The sequence below is a fragment of the Copidosoma floridanum genome, unplaced genomic scaffold (genome assembly GCF_036245765.1).
Source record: "Copidosoma floridanum isolate Cflo_tuat_1 unplaced genomic scaffold, Cflo_Japanese_pri ptg000013l, whole genome shotgun sequence".
Lineage (NCBI taxonomy): Eukaryota > Metazoa > Arthropoda > Insecta > Hymenoptera > Encyrtidae > Copidosoma > Copidosoma floridanum.
The window spans coordinates 22,082,999-22,103,036 of NW_028321890.1; the positions used below are offsets into that span (position 1 = coordinate 22,082,999).

At 31.7% G+C, this 20,038-nt stretch overlaps 6 protein-coding genes across 9 annotated transcripts; 3 read left to right on the forward strand and 3 right to left on the reverse strand.

Moving 5' to 3' along the window:
* Positions 1-1,452: 1,452 nt before the first annotated feature.
* LOC106636265 (microsomal glutathione S-transferase 1-like) lies at positions 1,453-2,357 on the reverse strand. Its single transcript, XM_014348614.2, has 2 exons — positions 2,148-2,357; positions 1,453-1,857 (listed from the first exon to the last, which is right to left on the reverse strand). The coding sequence occupies exons 1-2, from the start codon at positions 2,271-2,273 to the stop codon at positions 1,528-1,530; spliced, it is 456 nt and encodes a 151-aa protein (XP_014204100.2). The 5' UTR covers positions 2,274-2,357; the 3' UTR covers positions 1,453-1,527.
* Positions 2,358-5,257: 2,900 nt separating this feature from the next.
* LOC106636185 (uncharacterized) lies at positions 5,258-8,290 on the forward strand. The gene is made up of 5 exons (XM_014348505.2): positions 5,258-5,476; positions 5,567-5,764; positions 5,832-6,640; positions 6,705-7,297; positions 7,376-8,290. The coding sequence occupies exons 1-5, from the start codon at positions 5,392-5,394 to the stop codon at positions 8,097-8,099; spliced, it is 2,409 nt and encodes an 802-aa protein (XP_014203991.2). The 5' UTR covers positions 5,258-5,391; the 3' UTR covers positions 8,100-8,290.
* Positions 8,291-8,980: 690 nt separating this feature from the next.
* Positions 8,981-10,308, forward strand: Dtwd2 (DTW domain containing 2). The gene is made up of 5 exons (XM_014348567.2): positions 8,981-9,189; positions 9,274-9,435; positions 9,505-9,685; positions 9,765-9,967; positions 10,049-10,308. The coding sequence occupies exons 1-5, from the start codon at positions 9,104-9,106 to the stop codon at positions 10,176-10,178; spliced, it is 762 nt and encodes a 253-aa protein (XP_014204053.1). The 5' UTR covers positions 8,981-9,103; the 3' UTR covers positions 10,179-10,308.
* Positions 10,309-10,377: 69 nt separating this feature from the next.
* Art7 (arginine methyltransferase 7) lies at positions 10,378-13,340 on the reverse strand. 3 transcript variants are annotated; one of them, XM_089591132.1, is made up of 10 exons: positions 13,180-13,340; positions 12,888-13,068; positions 12,677-12,826; positions 12,384-12,605; positions 12,085-12,323; positions 11,875-12,004; positions 11,581-11,807; positions 10,953-11,499; positions 10,713-10,873; positions 10,378-10,643 (listed from the first exon to the last, which is right to left on the reverse strand). In XM_089591132.1, the coding sequence occupies exons 2-10, from the start codon at positions 13,062-13,064 to the stop codon at positions 10,388-10,390; spliced, it is 2,109 nt and encodes a 702-aa protein (XP_089447258.1). In that variant the 5' UTR covers positions 13,065-13,068; positions 13,180-13,340; the 3' UTR covers positions 10,378-10,387. The 3 variants fall into 3 exon arrangements, with proteins under 3 accessions (XP_089447258.1, XP_089447256.1, XP_089447259.1); XM_089591130.1 differs by having other exon boundaries at positions 10,947-11,499; XM_089591133.1 differs by lacking the exon at positions 10,378-10,643 and having other exon boundaries at positions 10,781-10,873; positions 10,934-11,499.
* Positions 13,341-13,534: 194 nt separating this feature from the next.
* LOC106636186 (uncharacterized) lies at positions 13,535-17,020 on the reverse strand. Its single transcript, XM_014348506.2, has 6 exons — positions 16,611-17,020; positions 16,360-16,533; positions 16,088-16,289; positions 15,828-16,020; positions 15,678-15,763; positions 13,535-15,613 (listed from the first exon to the last, which is right to left on the reverse strand). Exons 1-6 carry the CDS (start codon positions 16,795-16,797, stop codon positions 13,573-13,575), a joined length of 2,883 nt encoding a protein of 960 aa, XP_014203992.2. The 5' UTR covers positions 16,798-17,020; the 3' UTR covers positions 13,535-13,572.
* A 651-nt stretch (positions 17,021-17,671) lies between these two features.
* On the forward strand, positions 17,672-19,912 carry DEF8 (differentially expressed in FDCP 8 homolog). 2 transcript variants are annotated; one of them, XM_014348652.2, is made up of 8 exons: positions 17,672-17,785; positions 17,872-18,077; positions 18,148-18,439; positions 18,507-18,677; positions 18,832-18,885; positions 19,014-19,255; positions 19,322-19,557; positions 19,621-19,912. In XM_014348652.2, exons 2-8 carry the CDS (start codon positions 17,901-17,903, stop codon positions 19,820-19,822), a joined length of 1,374 nt encoding a protein of 457 aa, XP_014204138.2. In that variant the 5' UTR covers positions 17,672-17,785; positions 17,872-17,900; the 3' UTR covers positions 19,823-19,912. The 2 variants fall into 2 exon arrangements, with proteins under 2 accessions (XP_014204138.2, XP_089447490.1); XM_089591364.1 differs by lacking the exon at positions 18,832-18,885.
* The last annotated feature ends 126 nt before the right edge of the window (positions 19,913-20,038 follow it).

Consider the following 20,038-nt stretch of genomic DNA (forward strand, 5'->3'; position numbering starts at 1 on the left):
GTGAACCAAAAAAAATATAAATTTTTTAGTTTTTTCTCATTAAAGCTTGGTAAATGTGCTCCAAACCAACAATGTGCTTCAAAATTTTTTCATAAAACAGAGCTTAATGACTTTTTCATTGTATAAGAAGCTTATTTTATTTAAAAAAATTTCACATATAATTTAGTATGTTTATGAGTTGCCGTTACTTTTAAGGTGGATGTCAAATTTTTATTAGAAATTTCTTCTTAGAATAGGACTAGTGTAATGAATGCAGCAGAAAATTATAATCATTAGATGCTTAAGATTATATAAATTAATTTTGCTTCCACACTAACCTACATATGCTATCATTACAAACAGTAAATAAATATTTAAAAAGATTGAAGGATCTCAGTATGTTTCTATTTTTTTATGATCTACAATATGTCTTTATGACGTCATACTGGAATGACCAATGGCAAGGCGTTTTCGAAAGAGAAGAGGTGCAATTCAAATTTAGCGCTTTTAATAATTTGTTTACTGTATAGAAAAAGAGCTCTAAAAATTCTGAAAAAAATAAACTTTCAATAATTACATCCAAACTTAATTTTTAAATTATTTCTGAAAATTGTGCAAGATCCCAATTATTTTGTTATTCCTATTCTCTATTTTTATTTAAAATTTTACAAATATTTAGTTTATAATCAGTTTTAGTAAATAGTTTTATTCATACCAAATTATTTCTAAATTTCTTAATGAATAAAATGAAGTTATTTATTGATTTATTAAAAGATTATTAATGTGTACAAATAAATAATACATATTTTACATTGAAAAACTTGAGGAAATAATCACAAACGAAACGGTTTTATTATATTCATTATAATGTGCATACAAAATTTGATAGTCTTAAAAAATATTACATTTTTATATTTAAGATATTGTATCCCGTTTTACCTATTATTCTAAACCATTGATATTTAAAGCAATCGTAAACATAAGTAAAAATTAAAGATATGCTTTCTTAAAAGTTCTTTTCTTACTGTAAAAATTTAGTAATCAAATAATGTCTCAATACACGATTTATATCTCACAAATTTTTGTAGTTTCTTAATCATTATACATTTCACTCTATAAATTATACGTATGATACATCTTGAAAAAATTTTTATGGCTAATTTTACAGTACACCGTCTGTGACGAACTTTTTTCTGACCTTTATTACTACGGACTTTCATTACAATGACTCTTATTAATTAATATTCAATTCGTTTTTGTATACAAAAAATAGTCGTAAAAAGTTTCCTGATAACAAGACATAGAAATAGAGACATTTGTATGCACATGAACTTTGTATGAATCAGCAGAAATGTTCTTAGACTTGTACGGAGAGCCTTTTTTTAGTTTCTCTTTTAGATTCAATGACTATGCATAATGCGACAATCACAATGATTCGTTTATTGGAAAAACAATGGAAATTAAAAAAAAAAAAAAAAAACATTAGCCACAATGAACCCAAAATCTTCACAACATTATATAAAAGAACACATCTATTAAAATATTACGCTAATAGTAATGTAACAGAGTAAGATAAATTTGGTAGACGGTCACTCCGTATCCGACGAAGTAAGCAATAGCTCGTGCTGGCTGGGGTATCGGTATGACAGCGTATACAATAGTATGAGCGATGCGGCTGATACCAAAAATGCGCATCAAATTGATTGCCAAAGCTGGCCTGGGACTGGTCGTAAGGAAGATGCTGGTGCTGATGAACCACGGTAGGATGTTCTCGAGGTCGTTGAGAAAGGCTCGTCGCGGGCGCTCAACATCAGGGTCGTCGTTAGAAACACGCGCTTTTTTGCCGACAAATTGAGCATCCTCGGGATTCAAATACACCTATCACGAACAACATTATGACAATAAATATCTAACACAGATAAATGAGTGATTTTCAGGGTACTTTACAAGTATATGCACAGAATCATTGTAACAAGCACTTTTCGTTCGCGTGAGCACATCTAACTCTTGAAAGTACTTGAAAGTATCGTTTCTGCTTGGGGTCGAGTATAATTTTGCATAATTGATTGAGCGGCATTGGATTATTCAACGGGTGAGCGACAAAAAAAAAAACTCGCTATAATCAAATGTAAATCTATGTATATGTACGTAATGTCGTTTATACTAACTAATTTGCGAAAACGTTGCCGTCCGATGAGTGGCATCATGCATAGCATTTTCGCCGACATTGCGGCTGACCACCATGCAAAGTGCCGAAAAACTACGTCGTTTTGCAGAGTGAGCAGGACCGACATTTTTCAGAACGGACGGATAAATAATGCTTTGGGATGAAAAAAAATCTTTCGACTGGCTGACACGCGATGTTGCTAGTCGAAGAAGCCGAGCGAGACTGTACTAGTGTAAACGATTGTTTGGCCGAGAAAAATCTCAACTGTACGAGCGTGTACTTTTACGTAACGTGTACGATAATAATAGTCGAAGATTGTTGAAGCGTGCACTAGAGAAAGATTGTAACGTATAGGCATAGGCACTTTTGCGAGATATGAGAAAAATTGGCATGGTGAGTGATGACGAGGGAACAACTCTCCTTATCTTATGGCTTAGTGGAATGGTACTTGAGACTTGAAAATTTTCTCGATATCATATAGATTCACTGTTAAAAGCTGACTTTTTCGCTGCCCGGAAAACTAAAGTATATGTGTACGTAGAAAATTGGCTAATCACGAATTCCAATTTTTTTTTTTTTTTTTTTTTTTCTTTAATTAAGCATTCGAGGTTGATCATTTATGACCTGGATGATTTGATTTTCGAAATTTACCTAGAAATTTTACAATTGAACTAATTAGTACATAAGCATCTATACCTGTATGAACGAAGAACTATGATTTAGAAAATTCTTTACAATATTATTACAAACAATTACTTAAAACAAACCGAAGATTTTATTTAATTGTCAAATTAAAACTAAACTGCTACTGTCAACAATGGAACTAAGTTCAAATCTTGATCTATGTCTTCTCGAATGTGAAAATTATATTACACCTTAGCGTGTAAAAATAATTAAACACAACAGAAAATAAATTTAAAAAATTTAAGCAAATAATAGACAAATAACCTTCGTTAATTTGATGGACGTTTGAAAGTTGTCAGAAATTGATTTAAGTCGAAATAAGCAATAAAACGGTAATAACTATGTTTCCTGATCTTCATCCTTTTTAGTAATTATTTTTGTTCAAATATCATCTCTCAATTTTATGTTACTCGTATGATAAATTTTATTAATCTTCCAAGAAATTTTGCAAAATATCTCAATATCTAAATAATGCTCTGTATTATCTTGTTACTGACATGGCAAAGTCGCGATGATTAACCTTTCAAACTACATAAATCCTTAAAAATACTTATTATTTTCGTTTAAGCAGTAATTTATGGTTTTGTGTGTATAATATGTATCATTGATAACTCACTCTTTCGTTATTTTATTTTTTTTCATTAATAATTGTAATGACATAATAGTGTCAGTTATTGTGAATATAACGAAAAATTATGATTCATAATACGAGTTTGGTGGTAGGGATAATGAGTTATGCTGAAAGAAAAAAAAATAAAAACATTGGTTCAATTTGAAGAGCTGTTAATTTATTTCAGTAAAAGAACTTTAAATACATTTAAAATAGTAAATATTATGTTAATTATGTTTAAAACTTCGTTCAATTAAATTTACGTACTCCAACAAAGCATAACATGTATTTTTGTATGTTTAAGATATTGATAGTCATTTCCTTTTTTCCCTCATTGTGTCTATTTTTCTCTTGTTCTCAAGGGCTTTTCGCATCGGAGACGAACTATATTTTTTACATCTAATATTTTCTGTTTTTCCTATACGTTAATTAATTAATGTAAAAAAACACCTACGGTGCGATAAATTTTTTTCAAGCTCTTTCTCGCTTTCATTTTATAAAGATTCTTGTCTTAAAATGTTTTCCTATCATTCTGATAAGGCTGACGTTAGTACTGACCTTATCTGACGAAATCAAACACCACATCATTCGTTTTACATTTTTGAGCTTTTTAAACTCTGTCTACACACATTCAGTAGCGTTGTCAGAGTTAAATGCTCGCGTTTCAAAATTTGTTTATCGCACCATTTTTCTGCAAAACATGATGCAAAGATCACAATAATGTTTGTTGAAACTATTTTTCAAGCTTCATAAGGATGATGGTATATTCCGGACACTTATAAATTTTTTAAACCAAAAATTTCATGAAGAGCTTGTTTGATTCTCAGTTATGCATTTATTCTCATGAAATATAGTTTTTCAATCTAATAAACTTAGTAAATGCAAAAGACTCTTTTATAATCAGCTGGTGCAACTTTTCCAATTAAATACAATCAATTTTAGCTTCGTTGAATCCTTTAGGTATCAGCTTCATGCAGCTTCTCATTATTTTACATAAAAGCAGTTTCAAAGCAGTTAGACCGGTATGGAAACTCTTAAGTTTGCACAACATCAATAAATCGTGATCAAATCAATCTTAATTTGTATGGTTTAATACTGGGTAAATGTACCCATGCTGAAACAGTTAAAAAAAAAAAATACTTTTTTCATTAACTCCTTACAAATTATTATTTACATGTCCCATAAATATTCAAATACCGTTTTCCATACTTTTTGCTCTCATGCTAATTATCTATTTTTTTTTATTCAAATTAATAAATTTGTTTATGCGCATATCGCGAAACACTATTGAAAACGTTGCATGTCCTATTAATGAATCACGATGTCGCGATGGAAAAATGATCATATTAGTCAAACGAAGATTGTGTGTTTCACTGTTCACACATCAATGTTTTACGTACTTATCTAATTGTACATGTGGTAGAATAGAATTCATGAAAAATTGTATTAAAGTATAAAAAAATTAATTAATCGTCAATTACTTTTGTTGAGTTAGGTAGACACTATCTTCACTAAGTATCGAATAAACTGTTTTTTTTTTTTTTTTTTTTTTTTTTAGACTATATAGATTATGAAAAAGTGCGTTGCGATATTGGCGGTATCGCACATGTATTTACCTTATGAAGGTATACCTTATATGGTACATAAATGTGTTACCGATCATCGGTAGCACAGTTCACTGAACAAACTGCAGCTCGCAACGCTGTAAAAACTTGTTCAGCTTTGCAAGTTTCTGGTCAAAGAGGATATTCTCTTTAAGGTGAACACACTTTAACACGACTTCATGTTTGCTTGTCAAAACCTTTCGTGTTTTCTGTAAACATTACATTACTGTTAATGGAGCTTTGAACGGTTTGTTCTCTATTTCAAAAACGAATTAAGTAATGATAAACTGAAAAAATTTGATTATAAAGTTGTTGGCGTTTGTATTTAAGACATCAATCAAATAAAAATGTCTCAACGAAGAATCACCAGAAGCCGGAGGTCAAGCAACATCTCAGGCATCTTAAATGATAACACAGATATTCTGGAGAACGGTTAGATGCTTACATGTTATTTTGTTGATTTTCCGGCTGTAATATACTTATATTCCATAGACTTAAAATGAGTCTGTTTTTTTACATTAGCGGACCCATTGTGGGCAAACAGGACAGTTGTGCGTCCATCAACATCCCTCAACCTGACTACACGTGCTAGTTCTGTATTAAATTCAAACTCAACAGTAAAGTCTTCTCGGTGGACTGAAGGATGGTACACAAACTTGTCGGAATCAAGTACTTCAAGAGTCTTTGAAAGAGAAGCGAAAAAAATTGCCTTTGATGAAGGTTGTGTTTTAAATAATTGCATATTTATATCTTGACTGACAAAATTTTCAATTCATAAAATTTTCAGAGGATACAAATGTTACAAAAGATCCTCAAGTGGAAAATGAAAGCAGTGACGAGCCTGAGAGAAAGGTATTAAAATTTAAAGCTCTAAAGAAGGCAAAAAAACCAAGTGAAGAAAATAATGTGTTCATGGAAGTTTTACATAAAACCGACTCTATTTCAAAAAACTTGAATGACGTTGAAGGATCTGAAGGAAATTTAAGTGAGTCAACCAATGATGATTCAAAAATGCAAAAAAAATTGAGGCCAAGACTTTTCAAATCTTCTAAAAACGCTGTTAAAGATTTTAAAAATAAATTTGATCAAGTTTTTGGAAGTGAAAGTTTGACAGAAAAAATTCATGATAGTTCCAAAAGCCCAAGATCTTTAAAGAATTTGAGTGTTAACACACCTTCAACTTCTAAAACAGAGAGACAGCTTAAATACTCTGCAAAATTTTTTTCAAAAAATAAAATTACTGACAAGCATCAATTGAGCTCTGACGTGGTACAAAAATTTTCAAAAGCATTAGAAGAAAATAATAGCAGCGATGATGTTTCTCAGGGTAAAAAGATCGAGGCAAGTGTTGAAGTGTCACCCAATAAAACTAATGAAGGAAACGCATCAGATTCCAGTTTGAGAAGTGAAAATACTCCTAATGCAGCATCAACAGCTACTAGTCGTAGTAGATCACTTCAAAAAAAGACTGAGGACAACTTAATGAATAATGTAGAAAATAAAGAAAACTCAACTTCAAATCGTAGATCAAATATTGAGAAGAGTTGGTTTGAAGCATCATTTGGAACAGAAAAAAGTGAAGCTGAGAATGATTTTGTAAGTCTAGATTTTGTATTTGTCATTTTTCTGATGGAAAAACTTAAAATCTTTTGTTTTACAGATTAACGAATCACAAAAAATGGATGAAAAAAGGAAATCAATTGCTATCTCTACGCTTCGTGACGTTCAAAATGCCATACCAAACATTGGCCTTAAGAAGCCACGCATCATTTTGGAAAATATAATGGTACCAGGCTCAGAAAATTATGTTCCAGTTGATCAAATTGTCAGTAATACAAAGAAAATACCATCCACTGATAAAATTGACAAATCTAATATAAAACTGAAAATCAGTGAAATGCCTAAGAATTTGCAAATTTCACACACTTACGATTCTGAAAGTACTGAAAACCAAGATGACTCTCTCCGACCACTAGCACCGGCTCAGTCTACTCTTACTTTTCACGGAAAGCCTATTGCAGCCTTTCGCATGAGTGCAATTCCTGAAACTCCAAAACGAACCAAAGAGAGTGAACTACAGGTTGATGAAGAAAATGTTGATGTTGACGACTTTGTAGATGTAGAAGTGTACAACAGCAACGAGGAAGGCCCCCTTCCTTCTCGTCCACATTCTTCTGCCTCTCATCCATTGTCTAATAAAAACAGAACGATTACCACTGATGATGAACGCGTCAGAGCCTTCTTGACTGAAAAGTATGTAATTTTTATGCAAAAGATACTTATATAAATTATTTAAAGAACAGAGTAATGAAGATAATTTTTTTTTCTCAGACCAATGATAAGCAGAAGGGAGAAAGCTCTACAAGAAAGCACTTCGAATATTGATCCATCAGTGTGGGCAACGATTAAAAAGAAAACGGAGGCTCTAAAGGTTAAAATTGAAGCGAGTAACCAGCACAATTATGAAGAGCAGCGTAAGCAGGAAAAGAAAAAAGCTATAATCAACGAGAAATTACGACGTGTCAAAGTTGCCCAAGAAGCCCGGAAAAAAGAGAAACTTAAAAAACCTATCAATAAGGCATTTTACGTAAGTGGCAAACCATACAAACAACCAAAACTACCAAAACCCAAGAGTTGGGTAACACCCAGACTGTACAAATATCTATGGAAAGCTATGGAACCAAAGTTCGGTCTAAAGACAAGAATCAAATCGGAAAAATTCGTTTTAAAACTATCAAGCATCTACACTTTAATTATTCGGAGAAACAAGTATGAAAATTATGTGGCTGATTTGGACAATTTATTGGTTGAAATGGCGAAATTGGGCATTATCGAGACTCGCTATGACTTTTATAGGTTTTGCAGCGATTTCATGCCACCGGACTTCAATAAAAAAGTTGTACCCATGATGCTTCCTGGTAACAAGAGAAACATTCCTTATGATAAAAAATTAGTAAATAAACCAATAATTGATGATGATAGCAGTGTTGACGGTGCATCCGAAGAGCGTTTAGAGCATCGTTCTGAAATTAGTTCAGGTTCAAAATCGGAGTAATTTAAAACTTTTTTTGTACTTTTTATAAAATTTTGCCAAGGGCAAGATTAAAGTTAAAAAAAGGAATAATACTTGAGAGCTCAAATGTGGTTTTTGAAAGGCAAAAACCTAAAACTAAATCATTATAATACCATAGTACATTGCAATGCCAACTTGTATTGAGCCTGCTAATTAATGTATAAAATTAAAATCTGATATTGTAATATTATTTATATAGTATTTATTTGTGTAAATTTGATAATTAAATTCTCCTGTTCGACAGGATTTTGTAATATTGAGTTTCAATTTATTCTTATTACTACCAAACTCATTGAAGGTATGTAATTTTTTCAGTAGTAACCACAGTTAGGTAATCTAAGTTGCAGAAAAAATTTTTTTTAATTTCAAAGAAATGTTTACCAGTAAATTGTAAGAAATCTCGAAGGATCATTTTAAAGTACCTGCGAGAAAAACAATAAATAACATTTTTTTTAACGTTTTAAAGATAGATATAAATTTCATGAATTTTCATTAATTTAATTATAGCAAAAATATTTTCGATCCAACTATTTTTTGTATACATCTCTTCAGTTGGATAAAAATTTTTATATGACTAATTGAAAGTTTAAACACACACAATATATTTATAAAAAAATTATAGTGAAGAGAAAATGTAAGTAAGAAATAAATTGCAAATTATTAATAAATACGTAAGTATGTACGTTATAACGTAAAATAAATTATATTCAGAAAAAGAAGTAAAATACAGTTTTTCAAAAAGAATCGGTAAGTTTTATCTGCAATAACTGATAAATAATCATCACCAACCACATTAGTTCTACATTAAAATTGTTTGTCGACTGTCACAGCGTCAGATAGCGTCACCGCCGTCACTGGGAGTAGGTCACATGGTTCCACTGTGTATACAGTGTGTAAGTGTAAACAGTTAATCAAAACAATGTGAGCACGTTGGAGACCTTGTTGTTATTTTAACAATCAATTAACATCTTCAGTTTTGGGGGGGGATGAAGGACGAGAGTGAAATTTGGGAGGAACTCTCCAACATCCCGGCTGATCCGCCGGAAATGCGTGACAAGTGTCTCCAGTGCAGGTCATCGAATTTCCACGTAAATTCAATTGTTTAGAGTTATTTGAAAGAAATTTTGATAAATTATTCTTGGTAATTGTAAAACAGGAGACCGGCAGGTGTGTGTTGGTGTCCAGGTTTGCCCACGACACCGCTCAAGTGTTCTTCGAGAATAGTTGTTCTCCAGCATCCTGCTGAGGTTAAGAGATGCTTGAGAACTGCTCCCATGCTTACTTTGGCACTTGAGGCTGGGAAGTGTATCACGTATAGGCAAGAGACTTTGTACATTACAGTTTAAGTTATGAAAAGTAAGCTAAGTTTAAAAATTTTTATTTTCAGAGGTAAAAAATTTCCTTCTGCAAAACACGAGGGTTTAATGGAAATTCTAAATGACCCGGATACTCTTTTGTTGTATCCATCTCCTAACGCAGTGCCATTGAATGAATTCACTCCTGTTGGAACAGATGGTCAGAAGCCTTACAATTTAGTTCTGCTGGATGGAACTTGGCCTCAAGCTAAGGTTTCCTTTTTTCTACTATAACATTGACTTGGATACTTAGAAGTAGTAGACTGAACTTGTCTCTCATTTTATTTTGCAGGCAATGTATACTGCTAGTCCTGCTCTAAGTAAGTTAAAGTCATGCAAACTTGTTAATGTTTCAACTAGTGAGTATGTAATTAGGACACAACCTACAGAAGGCTGTCTTTCGACTCTGGAGAGTGGTGCCCTAGCCCTTTCAATACTTGAAAACAAGCCTTGGTTAAAAGATGGAATGCTTGGACCACTTCACTACCTTTGCAAGTAAGACTTACTCTCTTTTATGTAAATATTTCAATGAGTTCAAACAACTTATTGCAAATATATTATTCTGACAAATTTTAGATTTCAATTAGAAAATGGTGCAGTGACACATCAGAGCAAAGAATTTTTAATCAAACAAAAAGCATATCCAAAACTGATTGGAAAAAGACTGGCCAAGCAATTGAGGACATTACCTGATACTACTTTTTGAAAATGTTTAAACAGTAATTAAGTTAATGTAAATAATGAGTTTTATTTTAAAAGATTGACAGAGAGACAATATATTTTAAAAATAAATAAAAAATATTTCTAAAATTTGTCTGTTGCAAAATAAAAATATTTTGTCGGGTTATCCAGGTTATCAAAATAAAATATAATTTATATTACAATACAAGTTATATTGAGACTGCAAAAGTACTTTTATTCACCTTTTTTTATCATTTTAAAATTGAATCGCAATGTCCCTTCTTGTGGATTAAATTTGAAAAATGTTTCAAGAGTGTTTTCGTTAGTTACTTTTTCGGTATTTGGAGGTAAGTGAACTCCTTGTCTGGTATAAGGATCCCATGATATTCTTTTTCCAGGAAATATATCTTCAGTAGGACCGCTTGATACAACTGTATCTTCATCTAAGTGCCAATCTAACCAGATCGCAATTCCATTGTATGTACCATTTCTATTATAATATAAAAAATTAATTTAAGATGTCTAAATAATGAGTTAAAAATGTTCAAAAGTATCTTACGTGACAATTGGAGTACTGCAGTTCACATCAATCCGACTTAGTTGCTGGACGTTTTCATTAAGATTGAAGTCTGCTATTGTAAAAGGTAAGCTAAGTGCCGTTCCTGGATACTCCCAAAGAGGTTGAGCTTCTACTGGACTATCTGCCTTTGCACTTGAAGACTACAAAAAATTCTGACATTAATTTTATTACTAACAAATAAATTTTATGTTCTTACATACTTTTAAATGTTACCTGTACCAAATCATCAAAAATTGTCAGATCAAAACCTTCGCAGATTCCTAGAGGGGCTCGAATTTTATGAAGATCCTTAAAATCTACCACAATACCTTTTATCACAGCTCTGTAAGGAACACGAGAAATACTTTGTGGGTATTTAGAAGCAAGATACCAAAAATGCAAGTTATCCCAAGGTAATATGGACGAGACAAAGTAAGGTTCACCAAAAATAAGTGTGACTTCGTCATTTGAAGGTAATTTATCAGCTGAATCGACAATCGTCACTTTGTCGGCAAGATTGTTCTTCTTCACGTACATTTTGATTGTTTTACAAGACAGAGAATTAATCTCATATAAGTACACTTTTTTAACTCCCATTTTTGCAATTGAAAGACCTAAGAGTGACGTATCAGTAAAACAGAGACACACCGAGTCTGGATTAATTTTTTTAGATATTGCTTCCAAGAATTTATTGTTTCTTTTCTCGTCATTCCACTGACCAATACGAGTCCTGGAGAGGGCTAGGTGAGTGTAGCATTCGCATATTGGTCTTTTTAAGTTTTCGTTTCTAAAAATGGTAAGAATTGTAAGTATGCAAAACATAATTAAAATTGACATTATTTACATTCAACAATTAAAAAAACTGTACTTAGATGTGTTGTTCAAAGAAAACCAAAAGGAATACTCGTCATGGTAACCAGTAAGAGAAATTTCTTTTTCTGGTGTTACATAATAGTCATTCGGTAAATAATAAACAGCTTGCATCCAATGATCTCTCCATGGGATTTGATCTGCCAGTTTTTCATATTTTATGTCATTCTTTAATTTAGTCTGCACATCTGGGTGTGCCCAAACTGGAGCACAACTTAATTTGATCTGCATGAAATGTTTTATGATGAAAATATGAATAAATTTTATAAGCCCTTCTGTTTTATATATATACCTGGCCATCCATATCCATATCTAAGTCCCACCAAATAAAAATAGCATGAGCCGTTCCTCCAACTATAGGTTTAACACTAAGAACTACTTTATCGTTGAGTTTCAAACTAATCCTACCAGTCCAATCAAATCTAAAAGTAGCAGATTATTGTTATAAATATTTTTTACTGAATCTCGTTATTGCAAATCTTGTAAGAAAAAATCTACTTACGCAAACATTGGCAGTGGTTCTGTCAATGCAGTGAAAGAATTTTGGGGTAACTGCGAAAGTTGTATATCATGCACAGATGAAGCTCCGGAACAACTTTGTGTCACATCAGGAGCTTCGATCAAGGTAGTTTCACTATTATTATGTTTTAAAGGATCAACTCTATTCCATCGTTTGACAAATGTACTCTCAACTACTTGAGCATAAATAGTCCCACTGCTAGGTATAACAATGCAATCTTTCTGTAAAAAATGTTTCACTTCATTTTAAAATTTGTAATTTTTTTATTTCAATTCACCTACCTCTAAAAGGATATCTTGAGCATGTTGGAAAGTTGAAAGAGCACCCTCTCCTATAAGTTCTGTATCAAATACTTCTGTAACCAATATGTTTGCTCTTTTCAATAAATCACCATCTTTTCCAACTGTCAACTTGGTAGACCTTTTATAAATTAATTTTATTTTATCACCAAAACCATTTTTTTCTATTATTTTTTTGGCACATTCTGCAATTGGTTTAAAAGTCTAACAGAAAACATAACATATTTAGTTACAATTTACTGGGATAGTAGTAATGTAAATACAGTTTTACTCACTTCGCAAGCTACTATACTATCAGCACCCAATTGTGCTGCCATCATGGACAACAAACCTGTTCCAGTTCCAATATCCAAAACATTTGCTTCTTGACCTGCTTTATGCATTTTTTCAATAGCTGCTTTGAGACCTAGATAATACTTTACATTCTAAAAAAATCATAAATAAATGAGACTAGCAATTGAATCATTTATAATAATAAATACCTACTCTCTCGTGGTCATGCAACATGTCAGCAAAGGCTGATCTTGCAATTTCTTGATAGTAATCATAATCTGTATCTCTTTCCTCCCATGTTTGGGTCCCAGTAATTGGGTTTATGTTTTGAGTAAAAATACTCATTTTGCACACTTGTCTGTAAATTAATTTATATCTGCAAGTCAGCATACAACTGAAATGAACAAAAAGAGTTATTTAAAAAAAATAACATTAACTTCAATCTTTCTTCAAGTATAACGTTTCGCTATGTAAACATTGTTTTGAGGTTACTAAATGTGCTCACATGTTCAAATTTATTCTCTCTTTAATAATATTCACTTCTTGTAAATAAAAAGTTCATTGATGAAATTCTTAGTAAGCATTGAATTTGAAATGTAGTGATTTTCTATACATATTTAATTAAATACTAATCAACAGAATATACTTAGAACTAAGAACGCACGTAAAACGATAAAACAAATAAGTAGAGTTTAAAATATAATAAACACCTTCGCACATCACCGGCATTCAGTGTCGGCTGCTGAAGTTCATAGTACAATTTTACCGTGCGAGTTGAAAGGTTTAGGCGCCAAAAAAGAAATTACGGGTTAAAATGATACGCAACAACGCAATAGACTTGATGATGGGTAACTGCACTATTTATTGTTGTAAACAAAATTACATGAAAAATTATATTTCAGCTATCATTTATCATATGGTAGTAGTACTCGTGCAAATGAACCTGATCAGTTTGATGCCTTAGATTAATGAAAAAAGTCTCTAATTCATCGTTAGAAATCCTGTAATCTAAGTTATTATAGCTCCCACGATCATTGTCATCGGCGTTATGACTTGGATACCAGTGGTTATTAGAATTATAATCATACTGTGATTGCTGATTTGTATGCTGGTTTCGTCTTTTTGCATATGCATTATCATTAGTACTTTTTGATCCAGCTTCATAATGTTGACTAGATGATGTAGCACCTGTACTATTACTGTAAGTAATATTATTTGACACTAATGGAATATACTTTGTAGGTTTTTTATGTTTTTCTGAAGTTTGTACTTCTGATGGAATATAATTTGTAGACGATTTAGAATCAGCATTTAAATCATTGGTGATGGATACATTATTTTCTTCAAGTTTTTCTGTATGTTGATCAATTAGTTCATTTGTGCATTCACCATTTGATTGCTCTAAACATATTTTATTAACATTATCTGATACCAATGTAAGTAGTTCATCATGGCTGATTTCATAGTTGGCATTTATTCTCTCAGTCAACGATTGCTTGCTATTATCATCAAGAGAACTTAATATCAACCTTATTTTATTCCAAAATTTTTCATAAATATTTATGTTCGAGATCAAATATTTTATAGCTACTTTGTATTCATTTAATTCATCTTCACTCAACATGAGGTTCGGTAGTGGTTTTTTGAAATCAGTCGGATATGGAAAACAAGAATCAAATTGATTTTTTTTACCACGACACATGCTTTTGAAGTCTTCAATTTCTCCATACATTTTAAGAAGATTTACTTTAGGATTATTTTCAGAATACAAATATGTATCTTTTATTTCGTTTTCATCTCGGATTTCAGGATATACACATAATAGAGCTTTTTTTTGTATGTAATAAAAAACGAACAATGCTGCATAAAAATTATTTTCACATAGATTGGTTTCATTATTCCTTTTAGGTAATAAATTTTCCAACAAGGACATCTCATAAGTTAGAATATTTTTCCAACGGAGTGCTTCATGCAGTACCCACTCCTCTGAATCTTTTTGGTTTAAACTTTTTTGTACATCAGCACTCATTTTAAGCAAAATTTTGAAATTATTAGTTTCAAATACATCGTTACCATAATGAGTCCTACTCTCATTAGTAATTTTTTTAAGATCAATTTCTTTATGAATCATTGTTTGTGATACATTTTTATCAGCTATTTTTCGATTGTATCTATTGTTATTTGAGTGTCTACTTTTTATCAATTTCATTGGGTACAGTTTGACTGTACTTTTTTCATTATTTGATAAATCATTTGAACTTATGGAAACCGTATTATTTCGGAAATCTTCTGACAGACCACTTATCATTGCACTGCTAGACATACCCAAATTATCTATTTTGATAGATTGTTTTATGTTTTTTTTCTCTTTTTGTTGCTTTGTGTTTTTACCACTTTCCGGTACTTGTATAACATTCAAATCTGCAACTTTCGAATCAAATAATGAATCTACAATTGTTCCGTTAACCGAGTCTATTATCTTTTTTTCAGCCTCGGTGTTGTCTTCACGTATTTTTTCTTGAGTTGCTAGTAATTTTTCAAATGCTGCGTCACTAGTATCCCAAATATTTTCAGGATAGTTTTGAGGTAACTTCATCATTGAGAAAGTCCTACCACCAATAGAAAGTAAAAGATCTTGAAAAGTACTTATCTCATTTTCGGCAACTATATTTATTGATACACCACGAGAACCATAGCGACCTGCTCTTCCTATTCTGTGAAGATATGTAGCACTGTCTTTCGGAATATCTAAATTAACAACTAAATTTACGTTTTCGGCATCTATTCCTCTAGCCGTTAGATCTGTGGTTAACATAATTCTACATTTGAAATTTTTTAATTTATTCATGGCATCTAATCGTTTATCCATATTTTGATTTCCAACAGTAAAAATTGATTCGTATCCTATTGAATTAATTTTATTGCAAACTGATTGAGCTCTGTGAAATAAATGTGATGATCAATCAATGTGACAAGCCTTGTAGTATGAATTAAAATTATTACCTGGTTTGATAGTTACTGAATACCAAACATTGCTTGAACGGAACTTTTTTGAAAATTTTTACCAACTCGTTTACTTTTATTTGTACCTGAAAAATCCTATTTGTAAGAAGATGATTTTAAAAAATTTTTATGCGTAACAATAAAGTATACTTGTTTTATAGCGTTGGGATGATGAGGAACTACAGTAACAAATTGTTTTAGTCCAATGAGAATAGGTCCATCATCTGCTGATGACAAAATTGGAGAATGCATGTATGATTCTAAAAAAAATTCTAGATCTCCAGGATAAGTTGCACTAGATGAAATAACTTGCTTTTCAATAGGAAGTTTTGAATACACATAGCTAAAAATTATTCATTCATAAGATCATGGAAGTAATTAACATAATTTCATTAAAAGAATCCACTCACTTGATGTCAGCTTGAAAACTGTCTTCCATCAATTTATCAGCTTCATCTAGTACATAAAGACAAACATGCTCAACATTTAGATATCCTTTATCAATTAAATGCCTAATTCTACCAGGAGCTCCTACTGCTATGTGGCAACCAGAGAGCTTTCTCCTATCAGCATCAAGTGCAGTACCTCCAATAAAAGATGCTACTTTCAAACCTATTAAAAAAATTTTTCTTTTAGTAAATACAATATTTAACTTCTGCCTTTATCTACAGCATATAAATACCTTTTATTTCACATCCAATTGATGTGAGAACATCAGTAATTTGTATTGCTATTTCTCTCGTTGGAACTAATATTATTACTTGGACAAAATTTGATTTAACATTTATCTTTTCCAAAGCTATGACGCCAAAAACAACAGTCTTGCCAGTTCCTGATTTTGCTCTTACGATCAGATCTATGATAAATAATTCCAAATTGATAGTAAAGACGACATAAGTTTAACCAAAAGTAGTAAAAATAATAGTATCATACCAAATCCTAATAGCCCTAAAGGAATAGATTTATTCTGAATAGGAGATGGCTTTACAAAACCACAGCTTAAAAGTCCATTCAAAACAAGTTTTGATAAGCCCATCTCAGTAAATGTCACATCTTCCTGTACTTCGACATCACTTGTTCGCTCTTTGGCGGTCAGATCGTGTGCGATTTTATACGCCATTTTCGAAAATATTGAAGTACATAAATAAGATGTAAAAATAAAAATAAAATGAGCCAGAACCAGCCGGCTCTTAAGGTTATGTTTTAACGTTTAAAGTAGCAAGCACATTGTAGAAATTTGATAACTATGTTGTGAATCATTTCTTAGTATCACGACTTAGTTTCATAATCATAAAACATTTTTACCTTAAAAGGTAGTTTTATAATAATCAATCTGACCCAGACAATACACAAGCAATTAGGTTAAAGTACTTAAGTATTTTGTTTACGAACTAATTCAAACCCAAAGGAAAAAAAATGAAAAAATAAAAAATGGCAATCGGGATTACTGCCATCTAGCGGGTTTCTGTATGGTAGAGAATATATACTAGATCATTATTGGTTATCGGCATGATAGGGTCTCTTCTTTATGGGCAAGAGATAAGGTATCATAACAAAGCCCAACAATAAGTAAATGGAACCCCTACTATACCGGTGGGATACTTTCTTATCGATTGGTCGACTGAATTTTTTTTATTTTCGAAGACCCCGAGAAAATGAATGCTGTGTTACGTAGGGAAGATAGCGTTGGTTGTAAATTAAGTAATTTATTGTACATATTATATCAGGCATAAATTTTATGCAGTTGTCCTTTCTTAAACTTTCTGAAATTTCGAATAGTTCCAATAGATGAAATCTTGATGAAATAGCTTACGAAGTAGTTATTTAAATATTTAAAAATGTAAATTTGAATCTTCGCTTGAAAAAGTTCAAGATTCTTCCACCAGGGCACTTGATAAAAAAAAACCGTCTGCTGCGATATCATTTTCTTTTATTGCTGAATTGCAATAATTTATAATTAGCTGCGTGTTGAGTGCTAACGACTATTCTTTTTATCAATGAAGAGCAGAAAAAAGTATCATTTAATGTAAATCCATAACTAATACTTGCAAAAGTGTGTATGGATGCTATACCAAAGACAATAACCCTGTATGGAGTATGTGTAAAATGTGAGTATTAATATTAAAATATATTAACAATATTACCTACGCATATTTTACACATATGTAAAAATTATTGTATATGGCTATTTCAGATTAAACTAATATTCAACACTTCAGTAAAATGAATAGGAGTGTAGAATCAACTGATAGCTTCAGAACACGAAATTTTGACGCATCACCATCAATGCCGTCCTCTTCATCAGATTATATCACTGTTGAAGAGGATGATAGCTCTGACAGCAAAGAACCTATACCTTGCACTCTTAAATCGGTTGAGGATCTTCTCTCCCTAACCAAGGTTTGTGTATCACAGTATTCTTATTATATTTGCAATTGAAGGCATTTACTTAAACTCATTTTACAAACAGTCCTTGAATCAAGATGATCTTCAAGAGATGATAACAAAATGCAAGGATATGGTTCTTGAAAGTGCAGAATGCTCTGAAGAAAGGAAATGGCTTGTTAGACGTTTAATAGAACTAAGACTTAAAGCTCAAGAACTACGAGAAACTTCGAATGAAAAAGCTTTGGAAACTTGTGTGATTTTAGGACATCATTTTACACCACAGAAGTATTATATTACTACTTATAATTCTGTTTATTGTGATCATTGTAGTGGCAGTATTTGGACGATGTTACAATCTTGGTACATGTGCAAGGGTGTGTATTGTATACAAAATCAGTTAAAAAATTGTTTTAAATTTATTGTAAATTTTACATCTTTTAGATTGTGGGTTCTGTTGTCATCTAAAATGTATGTCAAATATTTGCCGAGTATGTGTTCATGTTATAGCAAGTGAAGTGGGTGGATACACTTATACTAAAGATATATGTCCAGAAAGAGGTTTATCCGCACAAGGATACAGATGTGCTGAGTGTAATGTTAAAATAACATTTAGTAAGTTTTTACAAACTTTTGTTTAACATTTATACTTAGATTTCTTGTGAAAGTTCACGGTTATCATTGATGCTGGTCGATCTTAACTAGGCACAGTAGTTTATAGCTATGAGTTAACGTGTGTAAATAAGTTAATAAATTTGTAAATTACAAGCTGCATCACAAGGATTGTCTTTATCCTGTTTTGGCAGTCCTTTTAAGTATACAGGTAAAATACAAGACGCTAGACTTGTAAAAAAGCATGTTTTAATAGATGTAATAGCGATCCAGTATTACTTGTGCTGCGTGTTACAAAGTGTAATTTATGGAATTGATTTGATAAATGCATATTTTCAGAATCGTCATGGGTAGAACCTCGGTTGTGTGACTATAGTGGGTTGTATTACTGCCAAAGATGCCATTGGAATTCACTGGCTATAATTCCAGCAAGAATCATTCATAATTGGGATATGGAACCGAGAAAAGTTTGCAGGGCTTCTTATCAGCTGTTATCTATTTTGCAAAACAAACCAGTATTATTACTAGAAAAATTGAATCAGAAATTATTTACATTTATTCCCGATTTATCACTGATCAAGGTACGTTATTCAATTGATGAATTTTGTTACACAACGAGTTAGTTCAAAATAAATTTCAATTCTTAGAGACTCAGAGAAGAATTACATATGATGAAGCAATACCTTGTGGTGTGCCCAAAAGCAAGTAATGAAGGATTGCCATGGAGATCAGGACTGAGGACGCATATCCTTGAAAATTCTGCAAGTTACTCAGTAAAAGATCTCGTAGATCTTCAAAATGGAACTTTGATAGATGAAATCCATCTTTCATATGGTAAAATGAAAACTCACATTACTCAAACATGTGATCACTGCAAAGCTAGGTAATTTTTTAAATCAAATAATTGTAGAATGTAAAGCTGTTTCCTACATTATATTCTTTACAGGGGTCATCTATGTGAAATATGTGGAAATGACGAAGTCATCTATCCATGGGATACGACTGTAACGACGTGCCAATTGTGTTCAACCGTGTATCACCGTTTGTGTCGATCTAAACGAAACATTTGCTGCCCTAAGTGTTTAAGAATACAGCGAAGACAGTCTACCAATGAGGAAGCATCCACGAGTAAAGTAAATGACAGCTAATATTGCGATCAAGCTTATTCGAGATTTATCTTATCTACAGTGCAATAAAACTATTTCACGCGTGTATATTTTGTATTTAAAAAAAAAAAAAAAAAACTTTTCTAATACTGTTTATCGCAAGTAGTTCTCTTGTCATCACACAAAGATTATTTCAAGAAAAAATAACACAGTATTTTACAATATTACTTGGGATGGTGATATCAAATTAGTTGACGG